Source organism: Elgaria multicarinata, chromosome 23 (genome assembly GCF_023053635.1).
Source record: "Elgaria multicarinata webbii isolate HBS135686 ecotype San Diego chromosome 23, rElgMul1.1.pri, whole genome shotgun sequence".
In the NCBI taxonomy this organism is placed as follows: domain Eukaryota; kingdom Metazoa; phylum Chordata; class Lepidosauria; order Squamata; family Anguidae; genus Elgaria; species Elgaria multicarinata.
Window position 1 is genome coordinate 1,582,819 of NC_086193.1, and position 26,536 is coordinate 1,609,354.

The 26,536-nt window shown below is 52.4% G+C and overlaps 1 protein-coding gene across 1 annotated transcript; it reads left to right on the forward strand.

The window, feature by feature from the left end:
• Positions 1-1,585: 1,585 nt before the first annotated feature.
• On the forward strand, positions 1,586-18,475 carry TIMM44 (translocase of inner mitochondrial membrane 44). Its single transcript, XM_063146892.1, has 13 exons — positions 1,586-1,673; positions 3,239-3,343; positions 4,152-4,322; positions 5,461-5,541; positions 6,790-6,939; positions 9,133-9,272; positions 9,818-9,903; positions 10,020-10,112; positions 12,105-12,229; positions 13,080-13,130; positions 15,601-15,690; positions 16,082-16,192; positions 17,835-18,475. The coding sequence occupies exons 1-13, from the start codon at positions 1,644-1,646 to the stop codon at positions 17,952-17,954; spliced, it is 1,353 nt and encodes a 450-aa protein (XP_063002962.1). The 5' UTR covers positions 1,586-1,643; the 3' UTR covers positions 17,955-18,475.
• The last annotated feature ends 8,061 nt before the right edge of the window (positions 18,476-26,536 follow it).

The window sequence follows — 26,536 nt, forward strand, 5'->3', positions numbered from 1 at the left end:
AAACGCTCTTCCCTTCCTGCATCCTTGCTCAGTTCATTAGGGCGATGGTTGGGGACGGAGCGTCCTTCCCCTTCTGCAGACCCAGGGCAACGTGGGTGGGGGGAACCGGATAAAACGCAGCCGGCGGCTTTACGGAGATCCTGGTTAGCCGCCATGTATGGCCTGCCTTGACCCGGCCAGGCTCTCCGGCAGAGAGCAAGAGCGAGCGTCTTCCTGGCACCGTTGTTCCTCTAGATTCCCTTTTCGGATCCGGATTGGCATCCCTGTCCAGTTACTTAACACGTTCGTACGTCGCCTTCCCGGCAAAAAAACAGATGATTTGCAAAAGGAATTGGGGGAAGGAAGAGGAGAAAGCAAGGGCTGGTACCCAGTGCTTCCGTGCTGCTTTTAATAGAACAGCCAGGTGCTCTGAGCACTGCCGCAGGTGTGTGGGTCAAGTTGGCCCGAGCCGATGGGTGTGTGTGTATGTGACTTTTTGCCATGTCGCCTTGTTTTTCTCCCAACATCTACTTCCATGGTGGTAGGCGGCTTCTGTCACTGGAGGTTCAGCTCGTAGCCTTGTTCAAGCCGGCAGCCTGAGGCCGGTTATGGGTTCATGACTCTATTCTGTGATTCTGTGCAGCTGGACAAGCATCTGTCAGGGATGCGTTAGGGTGGATTCCTGCATTGAGCAGGGGGTTGGACTGGATGGCCTTACAGGCCCCTTCCAACTCTGCTAGTCTATGATTCTGCAAGACTCCTGTTTATTCCAGCTGCAGGCTCCAACATTTCAACCTGCCCCAGTTTGGCTGAAGGTTTCTGGACATCTCATTCTCAAGCTCGCTCGTCATGCCTGCAGTGTGACACTTGCCCAGTGTGGTGTAGTGGCTAAAGCGTCGGACTGGGAGTCAGGAGATCCGGGTTCGAGTCCTCCCTCAGCCATGGAAACCCACTGGGTGACTTTGGGCCAGTCACAGACTCTCAGCCCAACCCACCTCGCAGGGTTGTTGTGGTGAGGATAACATGGAGGGGAGGAGGATTATGTACGCCGCCTTGGGTTCCTTGCAGGAAAAAAGGTGGGATATAAATGCAATAAATAAATGAATTCCGTGGAGACGAGATGTAAGGGCAGGCGTGCCTCTGAGCATGTGCGAAAGGCCCCTGAAAGTGCTCAGGGTCATGCTGCCCCTTAGAAAAGCTGCAAAAAAGAGAGGGCGTTAAGAAACCACGTGCAGAAGGCCCCCAAGGAGGCATAGAAAGAGATGTCAAAGGGCATCGTGCCTCTGAGCATGTACAAAATGCCCCAGCATCTCTTTCCCCCCCCCTTTTACAAAACTGCCCGAATAAAAAGGAACCGCAGCTTTTATTGATTTTTAAAATCTAAATAAATAAATGGCATGAAGCCCCTCCTCCCCCCACCCCACCCCAAACTGCGGCGCCTGCGCTCTCGGGAAAGGCCCGGATGACGAGGCTGGCCGCTGCCGCCGTCGCCACGGCAACCGAGGGAGGGAGGGAGGCGGCGTGACGTCACAAGGGGCGGGCGCAGCCCTGACGCATGGCCGCAGCCCGTCGCTTTTTGTGACGTCACTGGGAGGCGCCTCCGCCACCGGCGGAAAGGTCACGCCTGCGCTCCGCTCCCTCCAGAGGGTTTTTCCCTTCCGAAGATGGCGGCGGTCGCGGTGTGGGGCTGCCGGGTAAGGAGCGCGGCGGGGGGGGGGGGCGCGGAGGGAGGGAGAACAGGGGGGCACTGAGCACGTGCAGAGTGCTTCCCCGCCTCCCCCTCCCCTCTCTCTTTCCCCTCCCTCCCTCAATCCAGTGATGTGGGCTCCAGCCCCGCAGGAAAGGAAAAGGAGCCCCGGAGCACGTGCAGAGTGCCCCTTCTCCCCATTCAGTCAGTTGACTCCGGCCCCATAAAGAGAGTGAGAGAGAGAGGGACCATTGAGCATGTGCAGAGTGCTGCCCTTCTCTTTCCTTTCCTGTTGGGGAATTTGACCCAGGTCCATCAAAGGTGAGGGTGCCCAGAGCATGTGCAGAGTGTCCCTTCTCCCTGTTCAGTCAGTTGACTCAGGCCCCATAACAAAGGAGAAGGTGCCCAGAGCATGTGCTGAGTGTTCCCTCTCCCCATTCAGTCAGTTGACTCAGGTCCCGTAACAAAGGAGGGTTCCCGGAGTATGTGCAGAGTGTCCCCTTTCTCCATTCAGTCAGTTGACTCAGGCCCCATAACAAAGGAGAAGGTGCCCAGAGCATGTGCAGAGTGTTCCCTCTCCCCATTCAGTCAGTTGACTCAGGCCCCGTAACAAAGGAGGGTTCCCGGAGCATGTGCAGAGTGTCCCCTTTCTCCATTCAGTCAGTTGACTCAGGCCCCATAACAAAGGAGAAGGTGCCCAGAGCATGTGCAGAGTGTCCCCTCTCCCCATTCAGTCAGTTGACTCAGGTCCCGTAACAAAGGAGGGTTCCCGGAGCATGTGCAGAGTGTCCCCTTTCTCCATTCAGTCAGTTGACTCAGGCCCCATAACAAAGGAGAAGATGCCCAGAGCATGTGCAGAGTGTCCCTTCTCCCCATTCAGTCAGTTGACTCAGGCCCCATAACAAAGGAGAAGGTGCCCAGAGCATGTGCAGAATGTCCCCTTTCTCCATTCAGTCAGTTGACTCAGGCCCCATAACAAAGGAGAAGGTGCCCAGAGCATGTGCTGAGTGTCCCCTTTCCTCCTTCAGTCAGTTGACTCAGGCCTCATAACAAAGGAGAAGGTGCCCAGAGCATGTGCAGAGTGTCCCCTTTCCTCCTTCAGTCAGTTGACTCAGGCCCCATAACAAAGGAGAAGGTGCCCATTGAGCATGTGCAGAGTGCTCCCCTTCTCTTTCCTTTTCTATTGGGGAATTTTACCCAGGTCCTGCATCAAAGGAGTGGGTGCCCAGAGTACCCCCCCCTCTCTCTCTCTCTCTGCTCAGTGATTTCCACACCTGGCATCACAATGCCCCCCCTCCCCAAACACTGGATCCTTTCCCCCATAGTTTGTCCTTGGCTTGGCTTTTCTTCTCCAGTTCTTGCCCACCACCCACCACCCCCGGTTTCCTTTCCCTTCACCTGCTGATCCCCTCGTGTCAGAATCCACCTTGTAAGCTCCTTGGGGCAGAGGCCAGCCTTAAGCGTTTGTAATCCGCCCAGAGAACATGGGTTATTGGGCAGATTTTGTTTTTTAAATATAACCAATAAATGAATAATAAAATGAGCCAATGCGACGTGTCTTTTCCGCCCTAGAAATGCCTTTTAAACATGTGTCTCGTGTCCGGGCGGCGCTCCTTGCCCGCGCAGTGTGCCTTCTTCGGACGCTGGCCCACCAGGCCCGCTGCAGAGCTGTACCAGGTGCGTTTTGTGAATGAAACCCTGTGCGTGTCACTGGAATGGAGCTGTTGCTTGTGAGCTGGATGTCTACGGTGGAAGGTTGGGGGAGGAATTCCTATTTTCCCCCACCCGCCCTGCCCAACCTGGGAAAAAAGAAATCTTGCTGGTTGGAATAGGAGGTTTCCCTGGGATGCTCTGGACAACAATTCCCATCAGCCCTAGGCAGCATGGCTAACAGTCGGGCAAAACATCTGAGGGGCACCAGGCTGAGGAAGGAGGTTCTGGTCGCTGCTTCCACCAGGGTATCAAGAGCTGCACCCTCCCCACCCGCCGGGCCAAGGAAAGCCGGGGACCAGCCTAGCACTGCTGCTCCAATGTTTGCTTTCCTCTACCCTCCGTGCTCTGCTTTCCTCTTCTGTCGTCGCTTCTAGCTTGTGAACCCGCAGGCAGCGGCTGTCTTTCTCTCTTAACCTCCCGCGCGGCGCTTGGAAAAGTTTGGGGAGGGCTTTATAAGTGTTAATAATAAATTGCGGTCCCAAGCCGTGGAAGGCTTTATAGGTCAAAACCAGCACCTTGAATTGAGCTTGGAAGCGTATAGGCGTTTATTCCTATGAATTAGAGCCACCTGTCCATCCAACTTGGTGGTGCTCACACCTATGCACTGCGATGCTTCGGGGTCTCATGCGGGTCTTTTCCCAGCCTGCCGCAGCGACTAAACCCAGGTTGTTTGGCGTGGGAGATCCGTCCCCCGCTGCGTGAACCCGAAGCAGGTGAACCCGGAACGCTTCCTCTTCCGTCCCGCAGGCTGTAACGGCGGCCTTCTCTTTAGTCTAGATGTTATTCGTCAGGCAGACGCAAAGGTTTCATATCCGGCTTCGTGGAGAACATCAAGCAGGAGCTGGCCAAGAACAAAGAGATGAAGGACAGCATCAAGAAGTTCCGAGACGAAGCGAAGAAGTTGGAGGAGTCGGAGGCCCTGCAGGAAGCCAGGCGGAAATACGTGAGTCCGCTTCCCTCGGCGCTGGGACCGGCGTCCTTTCTTCGAACGTGTTCTCTCCCCCTTTGTGGGAGGCGTAAAAAAAGAAAGGATATCGGCGATTAATGACAACCAGGAGTCTTGTGGCTGATGCCCTCTGGATATGTTGGACTACAACCCCCATGATTCCTTGGTAGTGGCCTTGGGATGATGGGAGTTGTAGTCCCAACGTATCCGGAAAGCCCGTTTGGTGGGGAAGGCAAAGAGTGCGTGACAGAACAGGAAATCCCCTGCTTGGTTATCGGTTCGGGGCCTTAGGCAAGCTGCCCCCTTTAAGCCTCAGCTGTGTCGCTCCTAAAACCGGGGCAGGGGGCAATGGAATAAGAGCCCTGCTTGTGTTTTTCCCGTGTGCCGTGTTCACACCGCCACTGTGTGAACAGAGTGCTGGAATAGATGGACCCGTGGTCTGATCCAGTAAGGCTCTTTTGATACTGATCTGCCTTATAGGATTGTTATAAAGATGAAGAATTAAGGAATATGATGTGTGTTTGAATGTCCAAAAGCCGTACATGAATGCTTAAGATACTGATATTTTGCTTAACGTACGGCCTAGGGCCTTAGAGCAGATAACGGGGTAGAAAATTAATTTCCCCCCCCCTCAAATCCTCGGAGGTGAAGCAGATAATGTAACATATTATGGTCCTAATTCACCAAGGGAGCACTCTCTTCTAAACTGCTGTGAATTGCAAAGTCACAGGAATTTATCATTCAATTAATAATAATAATAATAATTTTTTTTTTTTGAGAGAGGGAGACATTTTTCTCCCTTTCTCAAAATACTAGAACCCGGGGTCATCCCATGAAGCTGACGGGTGGGAGATCCAGGAAAAATAAGAGGAAGGACCTTCTTCACCCAGCAGATAGTTAAATTATGGAACTGACTACCACAAGAAGTGATGATAGCCACTAATTTGGATGGCTTTAAAAGGGGGTTGGATCAATTCCTGGAGGCGAAGGCTATCCATGGCTACTAGCCCTGATGGCTTTATCCCACCTCCAGTATCAGAGGCAGTAACACAACATCAACGTACACATAAAGTTACAAATGCTTGAGAGTTTAATTCTGGGTTGTCTTCTTCCATTCCCCCCCACCCCAATTCAGAAAACCATTGAATCTGAGACGGTGAAGACCTCTGAAGTCCTTAAAAAGAAATTTGAAGAACTCACTGACACCGTCAAAGAGGTATGATGTGTTTGGGCAACGTCTGACTTCAAACTTCCAGGCTTATCTCTGGCTCTTTCCTTGATCTGTAGATTCGATTACCAAGAAATAAGGGGGTTAAAGCGAGAATGGTGAGATTATATAAACCAAATATATCCATATATGGATCCATTCGCGAGTGGCTGGACCCAGTGTGACGCGCTCCTGTTCTGCCAGCTGTGGCCTTTTCCGGGAGACTCTATTCCGTTCCGCTCCTGTTCTGCCAGCCGTGGCCTTTTCCGGGAGACTCTATTCCGTTCAGCCTCCCTCCTGGTTTTCCAGTTCCCTCCCTGCACCCTCCTCAACAGTCACCATTCTGTACCTCTTGAGTATGCTCACTTCACTTTTGGGGTTCTTCCCCACAGAGGATTTTTCTTTTAAAAAGTAAAAAAAAAAAGTGTATTTCCCCAAGTGTTGGGTTTCCCCCAAGCCTGCTAAAGGATCCTTGCTCAGAGTCTGGCCTTGCTTCCCATCCCCTGTGCGAATCCTGGTCTCTCCCCCTTTGAATCCTGGGGTGGAGTTCATAAAATCATAGAATAATAGAGTTGGAAGGGGCCTCTAAGGCCATCGAGTCCAACCCCCTGCTCAATACAGGAATCCACCCTAAAGCATCCCTGACAGATGCTTGTCCAGCTGCCTCTTGAAGGTCTCTAGTGTGGGAGAGCCCACAACCTCTCTAGGTAACTGGGTCCATTGTCGTGCTGCTCTAACAGTCAGGAAGTTTTTCCTGATGTCCAGCCAGAATCTGGCTTCTTGTAACTTGAGCCCATTATTCTCTGGGAGGATGGAGAAGAGATCCTGGCCCTCCTCTGTGTGACAACCTTTCAAGTATTTGAAGAGTGCTCTCATGTCTCCCCTCACTCTTCTCTTCTCCAGGCTAAACATGCCCAATTCTTTCAGTCTCTCTTCATAGGGCTTTGTTTCCAGACCCCTGATCATCCTGTTTGCCCTCCTCTGAACACGCTCCAGCTTGTCTGCGTCCTTCTTGAATTGTGGAGCCCAGAACTGGCCGCAATACTCTAGATGAGGCCTAACCAGGGCTGAATAGAGAGGAACCAGTACCTCGCGCGATTTGGAAGCTCTACTTCTCTTAATGCAGCCCAAAATAGCATTTGCCTTTCTTGCAGCCATATCGCACTGTTGGCTCCTATTCAGCTTGTGATTCAGCTACCCTCCTCCCTATCCATCCAGTGACGCCCTCCGCCAACTTTTCTCCCCCTCTGCCTGCAGAGCTTTGACGAAGTCGGCAAGAGCGAATTGGGCCGGAAGATCAAGGAAGGCGTGGAGGAAGCGGCCAAGACGGCCAAGCAGTCTGCCGAATCGGTCTCCAAAGGAGGAGAGAAGCTAGGCCGGACGGCGGCGTTCAAGGCCATTTCCCAGGTAGGTCCGGGTCTGCCAGGGGCCGGACGCGGCCAGCTGCTTTCTCCTGTGGTTCCGTACGGCGCGCTGCTGTCTTCTTTCAGGGGTGGGGAACCTTCCGTCCGGAGGGCCGAATCTGGCCCACTGAATCTGGCCCTCTGGAGTTCCCTTTTGTGGCCACGCCCCTTTCCCCAACCACCAATCATTTCCCAGCCCGTCCTAAATGGTTGAAATGACTCTTCCGAGGCTTAGTTAAGGGAAAGGTTTCTTGGTGTTGCCTTTGGGCCTGTGAGCCTCTCCGAAACTGGTGCATAAAATCCTAGAATCGTAGGGCTGGAAGGGGCCCTATAAGGCCATGCAGTCCAACCCCCTGCTCCATGCAGGGATGTCGTTTGTGTTTTATATCACGTTTTTATGCTGTTTGTTTTATACTTTGAATGGTTTTAATTTTTGTGAACCGCCCAGGGAGCTTTGACTATTGGGCAGTATAAAAGTGCTATAAATAAATATAAATAAATACATAAATCCACCCTAAAGCATCCCTGACAGATGGTTGTCCAGCTGCCTCTTGAAGGCCTCTAGTGTGGGAGAGCCCACAACCTCCCTAGGCAACTGATTCCATTGTCGTACTGCTCTAACAGTCAGGAAGTTTTTCCTGATGTCCAGCCGGAATCCATCTTCCTGTAACTTGAACCCGTTATTCCGTGTCCTGCACTCTGGGAGGATCGAGAAGAGATCCTGGCCCTCCTTTTAAGTCTTTGAAGAGTGCTCTCATGTCTCCTGTCAATCTTCTCTTCCCCAGGCTAAACATGCCCAGTTCTTTCAGTCTCTCTTCATAGGGCTTTGTTTCCAGACCCCTGATCATCCTCGTTGCCCTCCTCTGAATCCCCTCCAGCTTGTCTGCACCCTTCTTGAATTGTAGAGCCCAGAACTGGATTCCTTTCTGGGCTGCAAGAGCTTCCCTTCCCCTGGGTCCACGTGGTCTCCAGGATTTCAGAGGACCGCCTTTCCCAGTCCTATCTGAGGACTGAAATGCTTGTAAAGTGCTCTCTCCCCTCAGACCTAGGATTCTCTCTCTGGAACAGCCTTCCTCAACCTGGGGCGCTCCAGATGTGTTGGACTACAACTCCCAGAATGCCCCAGCTGGCTGGGGCATTCTGGGAGATGCAGTCCAACACATCTGGAGCGCCCCAGGTTGAGGAAGGCTGCTCTAGAACAAAGCAAGTTCCCAGTCCTCAGGGTCACAATTTGAGGATTGATTTGAGCCTTGGCCTATCCAGTCCAGTATTGTCGACACTGACCGGCAGCCATGGCTCTGCAGGGTTTCAGGCAGGAGTTTTTCTAGCCTTACCTGGAGAGGCTGCCGGGGACGGAAGCTGGCACGTCTTGCGTGCAAAGCGAGGGCTCTTTGCGCCCCTAGCGGCATCTGGAGGGCACACAGATCCCGCAGAGAAATGTTTTTTTTAAAAAAGCCATCTGCCCAGGGTGAAGCTTAATAGCAAAGAAGTCTTGCTTTGGCTCCCCCTCTGCCTCCCCCATACCAGAATTAAATCTCTGATCCTTGACAGCTCAAAGAGGAATGCTGTTGCTCACCTGGATTCTTCCGGTGTTGCCTGTAATACGCCTGTAATACACACTGGGAGCACCAGGGGGCACTCCGGGTCTGCGTCTGCCCTCTGCCCGGCTTGGCGTCCGGAATCCCCAAACTGAATGGTGTTTCTGGCCCTGGCTTCAAAAAAGCCTCAGGTGAGATCACCGGAGCGGTGCCCAGATTGAAAGTGGGCCCAGCAGGAGGAAAAGGAGTCCAACACAGCCCTGGAATAGAATCATAAGATAGTAGAGTTGGAAGGGGCCTCTAAGGCCATCTAGTCCAACCCCCTGCTCCATGCAGGAATCCACCCTAAAGCATCCCTGACAGACGCTTGTCCAGCTGCCTCTTGAAGGCCTCTAGTGTGGGAGAGCCCACAACCTCCCTAGGGAACTGATTCCATTGTCGTACTGCTCTAACAGTCAGGAAGTTTTTCCTGATGTCCAGCTGGAATCCATCTTCCTTTAACTTGAGCCTGTTATTCCGTGTCCTGCACTCTGGGAGGATCGAGAAGAGATCCTGGCCCACCTCTGTGTGACAACCCTTTAAGTATTTAAAGAGTGCTATCATGTCTCCCCTCCATCTTCTCTTCTCCAGGCTAAACATCTCTTTTTTCCCCCTCACAGGGCGTGGAGACGGTCCGGAAGGAGATCGACGAAAGCGTCCTGGGCCAGACGGGGCCTTACAAGCGGCCGGCACAGCTGCGGAAGCGGACAGAGTTTGCCGGCGAAAGGCTGAAAGACGAGCGAATATTTGAAGCCAACGAGTGGGTATCGGGCAGATGTCTTGCTCTGGGGCGGGGGGAAACGTTGACGAGGGTGGGAAGTTTATTCCTCCGTTAGCTACAAGGCGACATTTTCCAAGGGCCCGGTCCTTCGTTGCTGCCTCTCGCTGGATCTGAGCAGAGGTGGGCCGGAGTTCTTCAGATGTTTTCGACTCGCAACTCCCATTGGCTTGGCCCAAGGGCCAGGAGCGCTGGGAGTTGAAGTCCAGACCTCCTGACCCGCTTTCAGCCCCCACCCTGGGAGGAAACACCCCTGGGCCAGAAACATCCCTGAGCGTGGTGTACGGGGAGGTTCATGTCGGGAGAGGCGTTCCGTCAGGTCTTGTGGTCCCAAGCCGTGGAAGGCTTTATAGGTTAAAACCAGCACCTTCAATTGGGCTCAGAAACGTATAGGCAGCCAATGCAAGCGGGCCAGAATTGGTGTTATATGCTCGAACCTTCTGGTTCCGGTTATCAATCTGGCCACAGAGAGATGGGAAAGAGGGTCCCAGAAGACGGCTGTCTCACGGCGTTCGCTCTTTCCCCAGGGAGGCCATGGGCGTGGTGCTCCACAAGGACTCCAAGTGGTACCAGCAGTGGAAGGAGTTCAAGGACAACAACGTGGTTTTCAACCGTAAGTAGAGCGGCCTGCGTCCCCTGCCCCGCTCTGTACCTCGGCGGGAGCCTTTGGGAGCGGCTTTCTCCTGCGCCTGGCAGCGGTGACTGACTCGCCTTTCCGTCCCCCCGCAGGGTTCTTCGAAATGAAGATGAAATATGACGAGAGCGACAACGCCCTCATCCGGGCCTCCCGCGCTGTGACGGACAAAGTGACCGGCTTCATTGGTGAGTCTCTCTCTCCGTGGGTCTGGGGCGGCAGCGACGCTCCTGGCCGTGTGATCTCCGGACAGACTGTAAGCCAGGGATAGACCCCCCAGTAGGCCAGGGATAGACCCCTCTTATCTGTAGGCCTGGGATAGTCCCCCCTTATCTGTAGGCCAGGGATAGACCCCCCCAGTAGGCCAGGGATAGACCCCTCTTATCTGTAGGCCTGGGATAGTCCCCCCTTATCTGTAGGCCAGGGATAGACCTACTATAGGTCAGGGATAGACCCCTCAGTAGGCCTGGGATAGACCCCCCTTATCTGTAGGCCAGGGATACACCCCTTAGTAGGCCTGGGATAGACCCCCTTATCTGTAGGGCAGGGATAGACCCCTCAGTAGGCCTGGGATAGCCCCCCCCCCCCCGGACAGAGGCCGTAGCTCTGTTGCGAGGAGAAAAGCAAAGTCCTGTGCGTCCTCTCCCAGAAGTGCTTAACGGCTGCTATACAATTTCCTGCAAGGGCGGATTGTACGTATTCTCCCTGGCTTGCCTGGTTGGAGAGAGGCGGCTGAGACTGAGAGCGGGCAGCCTGCCCAAGGCCCCAAACGGAGGCTGAGTCCTGAGTTACCGTTGTTTCCTCGGAAGGCAGAACCTGTCAAGGCCGGTTCTGCTCAGGTTCCATCCCACCCCCCACCCGCCAATGCTTGTTCCAATTCAATATTAAATTTTGTGCATATTGTTTTTTTAAAACTGCATTTTGGTGCGGGGGGGGGGAAGTTATGCCTTTTTTGTGCGTGGGGCAGGAAGCGGACGGCGGGCTGCTGAGCCCAGCCTGAATTCGAGCCACCATGTTTGGGCTGGGCAAAGAGCCATTCTGCAGGTATTTTGAGACGCCGAGACGTTTCTCCCGTGTTCCTGTACTTGAGGGTTTCTCCATGGCTGTGAGCATTAGAACCTTGCTTTTGGATTTAATAAAGAGAGGGAAAGCTGAGAATTTGGGGGCTGCGAAACTGTTCTTTGGCGATTGCTTTGTCCCTGGGAATCCATCCCTTTCTAGGTTTTTTTTTTGGTTTCGTTTTTTTTTTGGGGGGGGGGTATCTTAAATCTGAGGCCTGGTCCAGTAGCTACTGTGCATTGCTTTAGATCAGCCTTCCTCAACCCTGGGGCGCTCCAGATGTGTTGGACTACAACTCCCAGAATGCCCCAGCTGCTGCTGCTGCTGCTGATAATAATAATAATATTTCTAACCCGCCTCTCCATCCTGATCGAGGCAAGGAACAACAATTAATCAAAACACAGTATGCATTGTTAAAAACTTCCTAAAAACATCCTAAAAGCATCCTAAAATTCCACTGGATCAGCCTGCCGGAAGAGATCAGTCTTTATAGCGCTCTTAAATGCTAAAAGACTGTTAAGTAGCAGAGAAGTACGGCCGTGCCCGTAGGTGAATACAGCTGCGAGAGCCAACTCTAAAATCATTAAAAAGAATCGCCAACTTCTCTAGCCAATCCTGGTGGTTCCACCTAGATCCATCCTCCGATTGGAATCCACCAGGGGAAGAGCCTTCAGCGTGGTGGCCCCTCTCCTGTGGAACTCCCTGCCTCTGGAGGTCAGGAAGGCTCCGACCTTGTACTCCTTTCGGCACCTCCTGAAAACATCTTTATTCCAAGAAGCCTTTCTTTAACACGCAGCCTTGAATTTCTGTTTTTGCTTCTTTTAAATTTTGTTTTAACTGTTTTTATTACCTTGTACACCGCTCCGAAATTTTTCAATGGGGAGCGGTATATAAATATTCTAAATAAATAAATAATAATTAAATAAATCCGCGTACTTATGCATTAAATACTGTCTATGAGTCTGGGTCGATTCACGCTTGATTCCCTGCCGTTTGTCCAGAATCCAGTCCAGCCCAGGTGGGTTTTTTCCTGTCTCTTCCCAATCAGTTTTTCCAGAGCCCAGTAATCCTTTTCAACCCCCTCCCTGGACCACCCCGATAATCAGTCATTCTCTCGACAGGGGGGCTTTTTTCCAAGACGGAGATGTCCGAGGTGCTGACGGAGATCCTCCGCGTCGACCCGAATTTCGACAAAGACCAGTTCCTCAAGCAGTGCCAAGATGACATCATTCCCAACATCTTAGAGGCAAGTTCAGGGCGGGGGGCGTGATTTGGGAGGCTGGGATAGATAGCGTAGTCCCCCCCGGTGTTTATTTCAAGTGTGTTGTGTTGACCTCACTCTTCGCTTCCCCCCCCCAAAAAAAAAAGTCTGGAAAAATTTCGTAATGAGACAGCCGCACAATCTAAAAGGCCCGGCATAAAAGGAAAAGCGGTGGTGAGGGATGAGGCGGGGAAGTGAAACTCAGGCTCCAGTTCTTGAAGAGCTTGTTCCGCTCCCGTGGCTTATACCCTAGGACTGGAATGGGTGACCTGGCTGCCCTCCAGATGTTGTTAGAATGCAGCCCTGATCTGAAACATCTGGCGGGCAACAGGTGCGCAATCTACAAGGAGGGAAGAAAGAGGCAGCTGGACAACCATCTGTCAGGGATGCTTTAGGGTGGATTCCTGCATTGAGCAGGGGGTTGGACTAGATGGCCTTGTGGGCCCCTTCCAACTCTGCTATTCTATGATTCTGTGATTCTGTGAAATGGGGGCGTTTGAAGAGACGCTTAAATCGTGTTTGCTGTTTCCTCGCTGGGGTGGGAAAGAGGAGGCGGGATCTCCCCAAAGCCCTCGGTCTTCCGTCTGGAGTGGGGGGTGGGGATTGGGACCTTTCCTTCATCGCCGTTTCCATAAAGACTGATCTCTTCCGGCAGGCCTACCCAGTTGAATTTTAAGATGCCTTTTAATAATGTGTTAGCTTTACGTGTCTTTGTGTTGTACCCCACCTCGATTCAGAGGGAGAGGAGGGGGTAAGAAATAAATTATTATTATTATTATTATTATTATTATTATTATTATTATTATTATTATTATTATTTCTCCGTTTTCTTTAGGCCATGATCACTGCAGACCTCGACATCCTGAAGGATTGGTGCTACGAGGGGGTGAGTCCCTCTGCCCGGGGACAACAACTACCATCATCCCCAAGCCAGCATGGCCACGGGGGGCCCTGTATTTTGAGCACGCCTGGAACTTGGTTCCTCACCCTGATCAGGAAGGATTGGATTCCACCAGCCTCTTTGCCCTAATCTGGGACCTTCTAGAAGTGCAGGCTACAACTCCCATCACCCACAGCTTGCCGGGGATGATGGGGGATTGGAGTCCAGCCCATCTAGAGTACCCTAGCTTCGTCGAGGCTGTTTTTCAGCAGTCTTAAGGTCGTCAAAGAAAGGGAGACACTTTGCCTGCAGCCGAGAAATGCGGAATTGACTTGTTTTCCCCTCCAATGACATAATCTCTATTTTTTGCTTCAAACACCTCTTTGAGGCGCCTCCTCCATTCGTCCAGCTTCCGCGCTAGTATCTCCTGCCAGTTGTCTTTATTTGAAACGCCTCCGTCTCACTTTTGTGAGGCTTTAAATAAAGATACTGTATTTCTTCGATTCTAAGATGCACTTTTCCCCCCATATAAACATCTCTAAAAACGGGGTGCGTCTTAGAATCGCAGGTCATTTATTATTTCTTAGAATCAAAGCTTTTTTTTCTGTTGGTGGTACTGAAATTAGTGTGCGTCTTACAGTCGATGGCGTCTTAGAATCGAAGAAATATGGTACTTCCTTTAACCGGAAAGGAAATGGCAGCGAGAAATCGCCCCTGCTCAAACCACAACCTTTACGGGGTGGTTGGTGGTATTATTATTATTATTATTATTAGCATCACCATCATCCAAAATACAACCCTGCGCTATTTCACAACCTGACTTGCCTTTTATCCTACCTGCCTAGAAGCATAGAGACATATCCATAACCCAAAATTCTTCTCTTGTGAAGAGAACAGAGGGAAAAACCAGTGTTGAGTCACTTGGGTTTTGCGTAGAACAAATCCAGACGCTACACGCAGCCTTCCTCAACCTTGGGCGCTCCAGATGTGTTGGACTACAACTCCCAGAATGCCCCAGCCAGCTGGCTGGGGCATTCTGGGAGTTGTAGTCCAACACATCTGGAGCGCCCAAGGTTGAGGAAGGCTGTGCTACAGGATGCCATCGGGCCTTGGATCCGCTGGTGGTACCCTGCTCTAAGTAAAATAATAATAAAAAAGGCGTCTTTGTGCCTTGAAAAGCTGAAATCTGCAACCTGGGTGCATCGGGGCCGTGAAGAAATCTGGCGTTTTTTCATTCATCCGTGATTCCTTCTTAGCACGGCCTTCCCTGTTCCCTCTGACCTTAGCTGCAGTCCTCGCAGGAGCTGGGGAGAGAGAAGTAACATTTTCTGGGAGCAATGTACTATCCCCTGTTGTGACGCAAAGTATTTTGGGGTGGCTTGAAAATGCACTAGAGAAACGAAGAAATAAAAGACCTGCTTCCGGTGGTGGTGATGGAAATGCCTGGTTTGTTGCTATGGATTCCTGGATTTTTCAGTTCTCCTCGGCTGTGGGGACTTTGACCATTTTTCACTGCCACTGCCGAGATTTCAGTAGGTGTCGCTCAACGCGCCCTCGAGCGTATTTTTCACGCCCTTGAGGACTAGAAGTGTGATTTTTCTTGTTGTTGCAGCCTGTTCTGTTTTAACGAAAGCTGAGGTTCTCGCAATCTCGGTGGCCATGTTGAGTTATGGCTTTAGAAGCTGTTTAGTTATGGCACAGACGGATTCTGGCACATAACCTTTTGTGTTAAGTCTCTGTCTGGGCCTTCCAGAGACTAGCAGAGAGTGCAGCGGTTCTCAGCCAAGTCAGCAAAGACGTGACTTAAGACAGAGATTTATGTAGGTTAAAACAAACCTTTTTACTGGCAAATAAATATATAATTTAGTTATGGCAGTGCAGATACAAATACTTACAAACGGTCAGCCAATACAGCTCACATCAAGTTGGGTAAGGGACATTATTATTATTATTATTATTATTATTATTATTATTATTATTATTATTATTTATATATATAGCACCATCAATGTACATGGTGCTGTACAGAGTAAAACAGTAAATAGCAAGACCCTGCCGCATAGGCTTACATTCTAATAAAATCATAATAAAACAATAAGGAGGGGAAGAGAATGGAAGTAGAGTGAACATGAGAACACATTTACTTTTATAGACAACCTGTACAACGATGCAACTCCTTGCAAGCCTTAATTGAAGACAATCAGACAATTATTCAATTATGACACTCAATGTCCAGGTGTAGAGTTGACCTTTAAGTTTCTGCTGAGTCCTCTGTTCCTTCAGATCCTCAGCAATTTACAAAGCAGTAGAAAACATAACCAAGATCCATTCCAGGATCCAACAGGCCATTCCTACATATTGTGCCCTTTGGGGGCGGAGGTAAGGGATTATCGTGGAGAACGCACTGCTTGCCGGCCAACAGCTGGCGTTTAAGGGTCACACAAGACTCTGTAACCGGGTGTTTTTCCTCTTTCAGACCTACAGCCAGCTGGCGCACCCGATTCAGCAAGCCAAAGCGACGGGCCTCCAGTTCCACTCCAGGATTCTGGACATCGACAATGTGGACGTAAGTCGCTCTCCCGATCTGGAGCAGAGCTGGAACCACCGGAGTTCTGCTCCGGGTCGACGCTCCAGCTGAGCTGTCCCCCGATTTTGCGGCGTAGTTAATTTCACCCCGGTTTCTTCTGCGCCTTGATTGAACGGCCGTTGCTCCGAGCAGAGTGGGGTGCTGGCTTTCTTGTGCATTTGTTTTTTTAAAAAACTGGAAACCTAGTAGGGATGTGCTCCGCTTCTCCTCGGACCGGAGAAGCAGGAGCGGAGCGGGAGGCTTCGCTTCCGCTTAAGGCGGAGGCGAAGAGGATCGGGGGAGCCGTGAAGCGTTGCGGAGCGGATCGAGGTGAAGCCGGATCCTTCGCCTCGATCCGGAGCTCCGCTGACGTTTCAATCTCTCTTTACAGCTCGCGATGGGCAAAATGATGGAGCAAGGACCCGTGTTGATTATCACTTTTCAGGCCCAGGTGGTGATGGTGATTAAAAACCAAAAAGGAGAAGTGGTTGAAGGAGATCCCGTAAGTAAACACCCCAATTCCAGACCTTGCGCCGTACCAGGGGGAGTCTATTGCACGCAAATACGGACCCCCCCTTTTTTTTTTAACGTTCTCGTATTTTTCTCTCCGTTCTGTTTTCTCCTTTCTCATCCCTCCCGGCCAACCCGGAATGAAGGATTACAATTACGCCTGTCGGCCGTTGAAGGCTTTCTAATCCATTACATGGCATTAAATCGGTTAATTAAATTGGTTAATAGCCGGGCGAGTGGATTGATTCTTATTTTTGGACGGGGCTGGAGAAGCCTTTTAATGTATTTTTCTTTTTTTAAATTTTTTTTTCAAACACATTGAATGAATCCTCCGCTGACAGCAGAAGTTCACTGTGGCGCTCTTTGGTCCAGGTTCGGGGTGACGAAGACTCATGGCTGCCCCGAATGAGGAAATAGCACCGCTGTCGGTGCCCCCTCGTTCCTCCGCTTTCTCCCCCAGTTCTGTGCCCCCTCACCTTTCCCTGCTTTCGTCCGCCACGGCGGCCTCCCGCCTCCCTGGCGTCGCTCTCTCGGTTTCAAACGAAGAACCCCGAAGCGTAGGTCATGCCTCGTCCCGGATTTGGAGACTTGGACAGAGGCGGAGCCTGAGAGGCCCAAAGGCGGAGCTTGTCAGAGCGGGGGGCGGGCCCTGTCTATCATTTTAATGAACGGACGCAAAAGAGAGAGGTTAAGCCAGGAAATTGTAGCCGCCGGCGGACTATAGATGGGAGAAGTGGTGCAGGTTTTGGGTCCGTGTAGCTCAGTTGTAGATGGCTTTGCATGTAAAAAGTCCCAGTTTGGATCCCTGGTGTCTCCAGGGAGGAAAAAACCCCATCAGAAACCCAGCAAACATGGGGCAAAGATCCGTCTAGGTAACGGGCAGCTCCTTACGTCCCTGTTCAAATCAGCCCCTTTGTTACGAACCCTATGGACTAGGATCTTACGTTGTTTTAGAAGGACCATGGCTCATTAGTAGAGTGCACGTTGAACATGCGCAAGACCGCAGGTTTTGATCGCCAGCAGCACCAGGGAGGGAAAGACCCGTGTCCGGAACCCTGGGGCGCTGCTGCCAGTCAGTGTGGTTAATAGTGAGCTAGGTGGACCAAGGTCTGACTCAGCCGAAGGGCGCTTCCGAGGTTCCTTTTTAAACCAGCCTCTTGAGGACTAGCGTCTTAGTTTCTCTTTAGGTCCTTTCAGAGGTAGGCAAGGCTTGTGGCTTGCGGAAGGCAGCTTTGCCGGCTTTTCCCAAGTCAGAGGTCAGGACCTCAGGCCTGGGGGACAAATCTGGATCTCTGGATTCCCCCAGAAGGCTCCACCCCTTTCCCCTAACCACCGATTTTGTGGTTTTCCAGATTTTGTACCATTTCCCCCTCTCCCTTCTAAGGGTTAGCTCAGGGGTGTAGAACCTCTGATGGAGTTCCTCCGGGGACCGGCGCGTAGAAATCCCATCCGGCTATGAGGTTTGGGCATCCGAAAACCGGCCCTTCCAATTTTACGCTGTGTGTGTGTGTGTGTGCGTGCGTGCGCCCGTCTCTCCTCGCATGGGCTCCTTCCCCATCAAAGGCCGTTCATCCAGCGGGGAGGTTCGGAGTGTGTGAATCGGCCCTAACGCTTGCGCCCGCCTCTCGTTCCAGGAGAAAGTCCTGCGGATGCTGTACGTCTGGGCGCTCTGCCGGGACCCCGACGAGCTCAACCCCTACGCCGCGTGGAGGCTGCTGGACATTTCCGCCTCCAGCACCGAGCAGATCCTATGAGCGTCCGGCCCCCCCCGCCTCGCTCGCGGGTCCGGACCGCGTCCCCCGCCTTGGCGCAAGGGCGGCCATTTTGCACGGAGGCTCAGCACGAGGGGGGGGCTCAGCTTTAGCGAGCCGCTGCTTTTTCCTGAGGGCGCGGGGACGTTCTGAGGCAGACGGTGGGAGTGACTTGCCCCCCACCCGCCCCCAAATTTGCTTAAAGGAGGAGGGGCGTTTCCTTGGTGTCAGGTGATCGTCAGGGAGGCAGCTTGGACTGGAAAGCCAAAGCAGCATGTATTCCACCCGGCGTTCTCCGTCAACCTTCTGGTGCCGCTGGGCGTCTGGATGCCACTTTCCCGGGATTTCCCGGGTCACTGTCCCCGTCCGTCCTGCGGCCGTTTTTGCGCTACTCGGCTTGTACCCGGCGGGGCTTTCGGCTGAGGACCGAGGTGTTCCCGTTCTCCGTAGCAGCCTGGACCTGTTTCCGTGGGGGCCAGGGTGACGTGGGCGGAGGCATGTTGAAGGCCGGAACTGTGGTTGCAGGGGAGGGCGGAAAGAACAGGGGGCGTGGGAGGGGGCGTGTGTGGGCTTCCCCACGTGGCGTCTCCATTAAGGTTGCCCCGTGGCTGTCGGCCCGTCCCGCTGCGATCCTCCAAGGTCTCAAAAATGGCCCGGACGGATGCACTGAAACGGTATCATGACAACTCGATTTTTCGGCTGCCTCTGGAAAAGTAAAGACGTCTAGCCACTGCCCCTGTCTGCGTATCTGTCCTGGGGTGGGTGTCCTGGTGTGGGAGGTGTGTGGGGGGCTGCTTTGGGACTCCCCCACTCTTTGGGGCAACTGAGGATTTGAGTCGGAGAAGGAGGTTTGGAATACGGGAGAACCGTTTTACCAGTGGGAATACCGGAGGAGAGCAATAAAAGTTTTGAATCAATTATTCTTATCATCATCATCATCTACATCCTTGGAGTGCCTTAAGAGGAACAGGAGGCAATGCTTAAATTAAAAGGGGGAAAAAATAGATCCTGGGGCCCGGGCTTGTGTTGGGACCTCCGCCCCCTTTCATTCTGAGCCTGTTCAGGCAGAGACGCTCCCTGTGTCGGTCGGGAAGGAAATGGCGCGCTCGCTACATGCCCCGAAATACTTTTGTGATAGGATTACATCCTTTTCTTTGGAGGATGGCGTCTGGCCCCAGATGGAGGGAGTGTTTAGAGGAGGGGTGTGTGGTCCCAGTGGTCCGTTCATCTCCTCACCCCGCAGGGACTAGCGAACAGGATTCGGCAGTGGCCCTTGGCTTAGGCCAGCCTTCCTCAACCTGGGGCGCTCCAGAGGTGTTGGACTACAACTCCCAGAATGCCCCAGCCTTCAGTCCAACACCTCTGGAGCGCCCCAGGTTGAGGAAGGCTGGCTTAGGCAGTTCTAAATCCACAACTCTTTTGTTAAACTTTCATTGGTGATGATCCTCGCTCTTTGTTTTCCTTTCATTAATTATTTTTACACCTTTGCTGGATTCTTTCTGGAAGGGAAATAGTTCAGCACTGGCATCTCATAAAGGCGAGGGGGACGGACACGGACACAGGATATGCCCAAGATGCAGAGATGAAACGGATTCACCTGTCCTCTGGGAGTGGCGGGGCGGAGACTCTTGAGTTGTATCTCTGAATTGTGTCTGTCTGAATCTGTGTTCTGGGGAGACTTTTGTGTTGTGTCTCTGTCTGAATCTGTGTTTTGAGGAGACTCTTGGGTTGTGTCTCTGTCCGAATGTGTCCTGGGGGAGACTCTAGAGTTGTGTCTCTGTCTTAATCTGTTCTGGGGAGACTCTTGAGTTGTGTCTCTGTCTGAATCTGTGTTCTGAGGAGACTCTTGAATTGTATCTCTGTCTGAATCTGTGCTCTGGCTTTACGTCTCTCCAAGAAAGAGAAGAGGAGCAGCTGAAGTCATTGCTGACCAAACACATATTGGGGTGGGTGGGTGGATAATTCTGACACTCTGAATTTTGTGGGGTTTTTAAAAAAGAATTTAGTCAGCTGTGTCTCCCAGTTTTTAAACCGATCCATTGATTCGACTGCGTGTGTCACGCTCAGAGTACGGGCCAATAACACGAAGTCTAGACCGATTGTCCCCCAGCGAGGTCCTCTGTAGATTTGTTGACCTATGACTCCCATCACGGATTGGGGCAAAGCTGTCCTGCGCTTCACCAGAACGACACCTTTGTAAGCTTAGATCCAAATTGCGTCAGAGCAGACCCACCGGAATCGAGGAGTCTTCTGTTTCAATCTAACCCAGGCGGTTTAATTCCGGAGGGGGCATGCCGCACTGCCTCTCAGAGGATTGGGGAGGGGTCCTTCATGCACACCGGGCGCCTGTTCCTGTCTCCGTCCTGCACGCACGGCTTTCCCAATTTCGTTTGAGCCCCCGCTCCGCTTTTTGGACGAGCGCCTTTTGCGCTGGGCGGCCGGGGCGCTCCCCTGTCAAGCAAGACTCGTTAGCTCCAAATGAATTGCTAATTTGTCATCATCGTGACCGCCCCGCCACTAGAACTGCAGTAGCTAATTGAGCCGCCCGCGCCACCCGCAAGGCACGGGGCCGGTCTGTTTCATGTGCTTCGCAAAGTGCAGTTTCGGGAGGGGGGATTAATCAGGACGGGAGCTGTGGGGGACGGGGGCTGCTTCTCCACCTGTTGCCCCCCACTGCCTCAGACCCAAAGCCTCGCTAGTCCAGCGTTCCGTTCCCACGGGAAGGCCTCAAGCAGGACATGAATACAACAGCAGCCATCCGGCTCAGATTTCCCCAGTATGCTGCCTCTGATACGGGAGGTAATACGTCACAGTCTTGACGAGAAGCCGTTGAATGCCCGATCCTCCATGAACGGGTCCAATTTCCTTTCAACGCTGGGTCGAGTTGGCAGCGGCCGTTGCGTCTCGCGGCAGCGAGTGCCGTAGCTCGAGCGGTGTGAAGAAGTCCTTCGGCTTGCGGAGTTGTGGCGTTTGTGAGCATTCCGTGTTGCCGCAGGAGCTCAGCCAGTGGGTAGGGAGGGGAGGAAGTCTTTTAAGACCCCTTTTGCTCCTGCCTGTCTCTCCCCTTTTGCTCCTGCCTGTCTCTCCCCTTTTGCTCCTGCCTGTCTCTCCTCCTTTGCTCCTGCCTGTCTCTCCCCTTTTGCTCCTGCCTGTCTCTCCCTCTTTGCTCCTGCCTGTCTCTCCTCCTTTGCTCCTGCCTGTCTCTCCCCCTTTGCTCCTGCCTGTCTCTCCCCTTTCCTCCTGCCTGTCTCTCCCCTTTTGCTCCTGCCTGTCCCCCTTTGCTCCTGCCTCTCCCCCTTTCCTCCTGCCTGTCTCTCCCCCTTTCCTCCTGCCTGTCTCTCCCCCTTTCCTCCTGCCTGTCTCTCCCCCTTTCCTCCTGCCTGTCTCTCCCCTTTTGCTCCTGCCTGTCTCTCCTCCTTTGCTCCTGCCTGTCTCTCCCCTTTTGCTCCTGCCTATCTCTCCCCCTTTGCTCCTGCCTGTCTCTCCCCCTTTGCTCCTGCCTGTCTCTCCCCCTTTGCTCCTGCCTGCGAAAATAAGAACAGCGTTAAGACAGCTGATCAGTGCAAAATACCGGAGGAAACCGTTCCCCAACGTCACTAGAAAGAAAAAGGAAGGAAGGTGAGGAAAATGATGAGCAATTAAATGCTTGAATCACCCTTTTTCAAAGCAAATGAATCAGAGACATTTTACATTATTTTCTTCTGTGGATTTAAGAATCATAAATGTTTGCTATGCAAATGGGAATGGAAAACGTTGGACTCGTAAGAACAAAAGCAGGTAGTGGGCTTAAGTGAAAATTTGGAATGTCGTTCCCCGTCCATTTCCAGTGTCTCTGAAGTTGCCCTCCAGAAAATCCAGCTGATATTACCACAGCATTGCATTTCAGGGTTTCCTGTGTTGCCCTCTCCATCTTTATTCAGGCCAGATTGGTGGCCACCTTCACCCCCTACCCCAATAAAGCTCAATTGCAGCAGCAGCGTAGACCGATCAAGCATTATTGAAGCTTTTAAAGGGCTACTGTACCTTCAGTTAGAAGCTTCCTGCTTTGCAGATTTTATTGTTTCCTGTTCAGCAAGGCTGTGATAAATGATGGATCGCGCCTTTATTGCCCCTTGTTTTGTCAGGTTCTCTTCCCTGGTTTGCAGGGAGAGGCCTTTAACAGTGGTGCAGTGGTAAATTTTGACGTGCAAGCACTCACCTTCACAGTTTGCATGGTTTTATTGTTTCCTGTTCAGCGGGGCTGTATGATTAGTAATGAGTCGCTCCTTGATTCCTGCTTGTTTCGTCAGTTTCTCTTCCCTGAATTAGGTGTGGGTCGGGGAGGTCTTTAATAGTGGTAAATTTTTGAAGTGCAGGCTCTCATCATGACAATCCCCAGAACCACATCCTCTAGGAGAGTCTAAATACGTGGCAGCTGCATCCATCCATATCAACAAACCGTTTCTAGCAGTTTTCAACTCCCAACTTCGGAAAGGGATTAAGGGTCCCAATTGCCCCGTTCCAGACTGAGCCCCCCTCACCCAAATTTGCATTATGGTGAGGGAGCAATACATTCTTGTGGAAACGATCCTTTTCTCTGGGGGGGGTCCTGGTCCGATTGCGTCTAGGCTCGGAGGGAACAAGGAAGTCCAGCTGACATCTGAATGATCCCAGCGTTCCTGCTAATAAAACAAAACCATGCAACGTCCGTGCAAACCCTGGTTTGACACCGCTGATTTTTAATCATAGAATCACAGAATAGCAGAGTTGGAAGGGGCCTACAAGGCCATCTAGTCCAACCCCCTGCTCCATGCAGGAATCCACCCTAAAGCATCCCTGACAGATGCTTGTCCAGCTGCCTCTTGAAGGCCTCTAGTGTGGGAGAGCCCACCACCTCCCTAGGGAACTGATTCCACCGTCGCACTGCTCTAACAGTCAGGAAGTTTTTCCTGATGTCCAGCCGGAATCTGGCTTCCTTTAACTTGAGCCCGTTATTCCGTGTCCTGCACTCTGGGAGGATCGAGAAGAGATCCTGGCCCTCCTCTGTGTGACAACCTTTCAAGTATTTGAAGAGTGCTCTCATGTCTCCCCTCCATCTTCTCTTCTCCAGGCTAAACATGCCCAGTTCTTTCAGTCTCTCTTCCTAGGGCTTTGTTTCCAGACCCCTGATCATCCTGGTCGCCCTCCCAATGACTTGCTTTCTTTGCGTTATCGTCCCCCCCTCCCTTGATAATGAAATACAACGAGCGTTGTAACCTCTGCCCTTCCACTGCCCCGACCGCGTGCGTCATGCCCGCCCCTCCCGGTCTGTCCACCCTCCTTTGATCTCGCTGAGCGTTCATCTTTCTTTCACACCCCTCCATCCCTTGCGCCAGAAATGCTTGTCTGGCAACAGGTCCAGACAGTGAATTTATGTCGGCGGAGGCGCGCCGCGATTGCCAAGGCGACCGCGCGGGTCCCGGCGGAGCCGGCAGACCGAGATGGAATGATCAAATGAAGATTTAATCAGGACCGGGAGGGAGGGTGGGTGGGTGGGAGAGAGAGCTGCAGGTCCTGTCAGGGTAGCGGAGTGGGGGGGGGGTTTGAACAGCAACGTCCCTGAAACACTCTGCGATTCCACCCTCCGCCCCCGGTCTGAAAGGGTCCAGTTTTGCTGATAACATAAAAATAGAGCGGAGTCATTCAGACCGTGGCGGCGACGTCCAGTGAGTTGCAGACGTGTTTATGGCTTTGCCGGCTTGGGAGACGAGCGCGTGATGGTTCCTGGCCTGAAATGGATGGGGGATCTGGGGCCCAATCCGGCCCTTGAGGGTTTCTCCAGAGGGCCACGCCCTGCGTCCCACAACCACTGATCCGTTGGCGGTGACCCAGAGCTTTGCTCCCGGCAATAAGAGGTTGTGGGGCAGACCACTTGGATGGCCATTTCCGTGTAGACCAGGGATAGGGTTCCACATCTGGCCTGCTAGATGATCTCTGGCGGACCGCCGAAGATTGCCCGCGGCGTGGAAGCTGGCTGGCGCTGGGGAGAGGGACTCTCCGGCGCCATCGGGGCGGCTTTCCCGTACGGCATTTTCCCCCGTTGGGTCGGGGGCCGGATGATGTCAGGGGTGCAGCCATCTGACACCTTCCGTAAAGAGCCGTGTGGGTTCAATTCGGGCCTCACCCCCCACACCCGGGTATAGACAATTCTGAGCCAGTTGGGTCCGTGGCCTGCCGTGGTATAAGACGGGTGTGCTTTCTGGGGGATGCACGGGCGGAGAAAATGGATTGCAACGTTTTAGAAGGAGACACGAGGGTGCTGGCTAGGGCCCCGTCGGAATTAGGACCCATTTGGCAGGGCAACGATAGGTCGCCCGTTCTCCGTTCTCCCTTACAGCTTTGAAAACGGTATCATTATCGCTCTGTCTCTCGTTCGCTTTCTCTGTTCCTTTCTTTGCCCTCATTAAAACACAACCCTGGGCAAAACGGATCACTGCTCACCCCCGTCCCCCTGCTAATCTTCTGTTCTTCATAACCCCCCCACCCCAATGGATAATTTCTGCTCGGGGCTGCTGCGGGACAAGGGCCTCTTTTCTTTATTGCTGTTATCATCTTCTGCAATCCGTGTGACCGCCCTTGAGAAGCCAGGGAGCTGCGTGTGCCTGAACCTCTGCGACGTGGGGCCGTTTTTATTCGGGCCCCGATTCCAGGACATGGGCGCTCCGTTCGTTTTCGTTCGGGATTTTTCTTCCCGACACGGAATAATGGGCTCAAGTTAAAGGAAGCCAGATTCCAGCTGGACAGCAGGAAAAACTTCCTGACTGTTAGAGCAGTACGACAATGGAATCAGTTAACTAGGGAGGTTGTGGGCTCTCCCACACTAGAGGCAGATGGACAAGCATCTGTCAGGGATGCTTTAGGGTGGATTCCTGCATTGAGCAGGGGGTTGGACTCGATGGCCTTGTAGGCCCCTTCCAACTCTGCTATTCTATCATTCTGTGATTCTCTCGGTGATAAATCCTATAGCATCCTTAACCCGTTCCTCAGCCTGAAAAGGCTCTCCCGGCGGTCCCAGCCCACGATCTAAAAGACACGGCGCGAAAGGAAACAGGATCAGGAGGGAGGAGGAGAAGAAGGCGACATGCAAGCACTAGCTCTTAGTTTCAAAGTTCTTAGAGGTGTTTTTTCTAGCAGGGAAGAGTGCAGCTACTCCTTGCCTGGACAATGTAGGGGAACAGGCTGGTCTCCCTTTGTTGTGGGAGGCAGGGTGGGTGGGCGGGCATTCACTCGGTGGCCCTTGATTCTCTTCCAAAAAAGCAGGGTTGTGCTTGCAAAAATAGAAGGAGGGTATGTGATATATTAAACCCGGACATAGATGTGGGAAACAGAATTATTCCTCCAGGGTTAGGACACGCCCGATTCTCAGTAACGTTGAGGACTAGAAACTTGGCTCATTTTAATCGGGAGATGATCAACCCCAAGTGTGCCCTGTTGGGGGTCCTTTTCCCTGGAGACCCCCCCCACCTTATATAAAAGGTAACGACTCTAACGAGCCCCGCTTTTGGTTTTGGTTTTCTCTGGACTTGCGGAAATTTCGGCACCCCTCTGATCCCCGCGCTGTATCGATTCTGAGAATGCTGATAGTTTTCTACGGCTGTATTTGAGTCCAAGTGGACGTTCCTTTCTCCGTCCCCGGACACTTAATTTGATTTGTGTCTGGGTTTTGCAGAGGCCTGAAGCCAGACTCTCTCCTCTTTGATTACTCACAAACATTTGATTGCTCGCGAATAAAAATAAAAAATCTTTGCCGGCAGGCATAAAAATCTGTTTTCATGCGAACAGATTTGCTGAAGGGGGAGGGACAAGGGGAGGTTAATTAGGTAAGTGCTATTAGTTTCTGTTGTTGTTGGGTTCGTAATTTATTTTTATGCTGTCTTTGAATTAAGGTTTTCGTTGTCATTTCTCGTTGCTGGCTGCCTTGAGTGGATTCCTGCATTGAGCAGGGGGTTGGACTAGATGGCCTTGTAGTCCCCTTCCAACTCTGCTATTCTATGATTCTATGATTCATCTTTGGGCAGAAAAGGCAGGAAATAGTTTAAAGCTGAGATGGTGACGCTCAGTACAGGGCAGAGTAAAGTGGAACGGTCGCTGCCCACGATCTGGGCGCTGTTTATGCAACCTTGCGACCACGTTTGCCGTTTCAGCAGCCGCGTCACGCTGCTGGCTCACGTTCAGCTTGTGATTGGCTCAGAACATAAGACCAGCCATGCTGGATCAAACCTGTCTCACCCAACGTCCTGTTTTCCCACCGGAAGCCCAGAAGCAGGGCTTGTATTCCCCAGTATACAGCCTCCGTTCGTGGAGGTCGCCTATATAGCCATCCTGACTAGCAGGATGGCTATATAGGCGACCTCCACGACCCTCCTTAAATTTGTCCAACCCCGCTTTAAAACCCATCTGAGTTGGTACATCTTGCGGCAGCGAGTTTCACAGTTTAACCGGGTGCCGGGCGAACCGTCTGCCTTTATCTGTCCCTCAGCGGCAGCGGGTGGACGGAACTGCCCTCCCGTGAGGCCTGACTTCGGAGCTGCTAGGGCTTTCCGTGCGATGCATGGGCGCCCCCCCCA

Excerpts from the sequence above, each read along its gene's own strand:
- TIMM44 (XM_063146892.1), top strand. The coding sequence starts at position 1,644 with ATGGCGGCGGTCGCGGTGTGGGGCTGCCGG. Across the intron at positions 9,273-9,817 it reads CGAATATTTGAAGCCAACGA|GGAGGCCATGGGCGTGGTGC; the intron begins GTGGGTATCGGG and ends CTCTTTCCCCAG. Across the intron at positions 16,193-17,834 it reads AAGTGGTTGAAGGAGATCCC|GAGAAAGTCCTGCGGATGCT; the intron begins GTAAGTAAACAC and ends CTCTCGTTCCAG.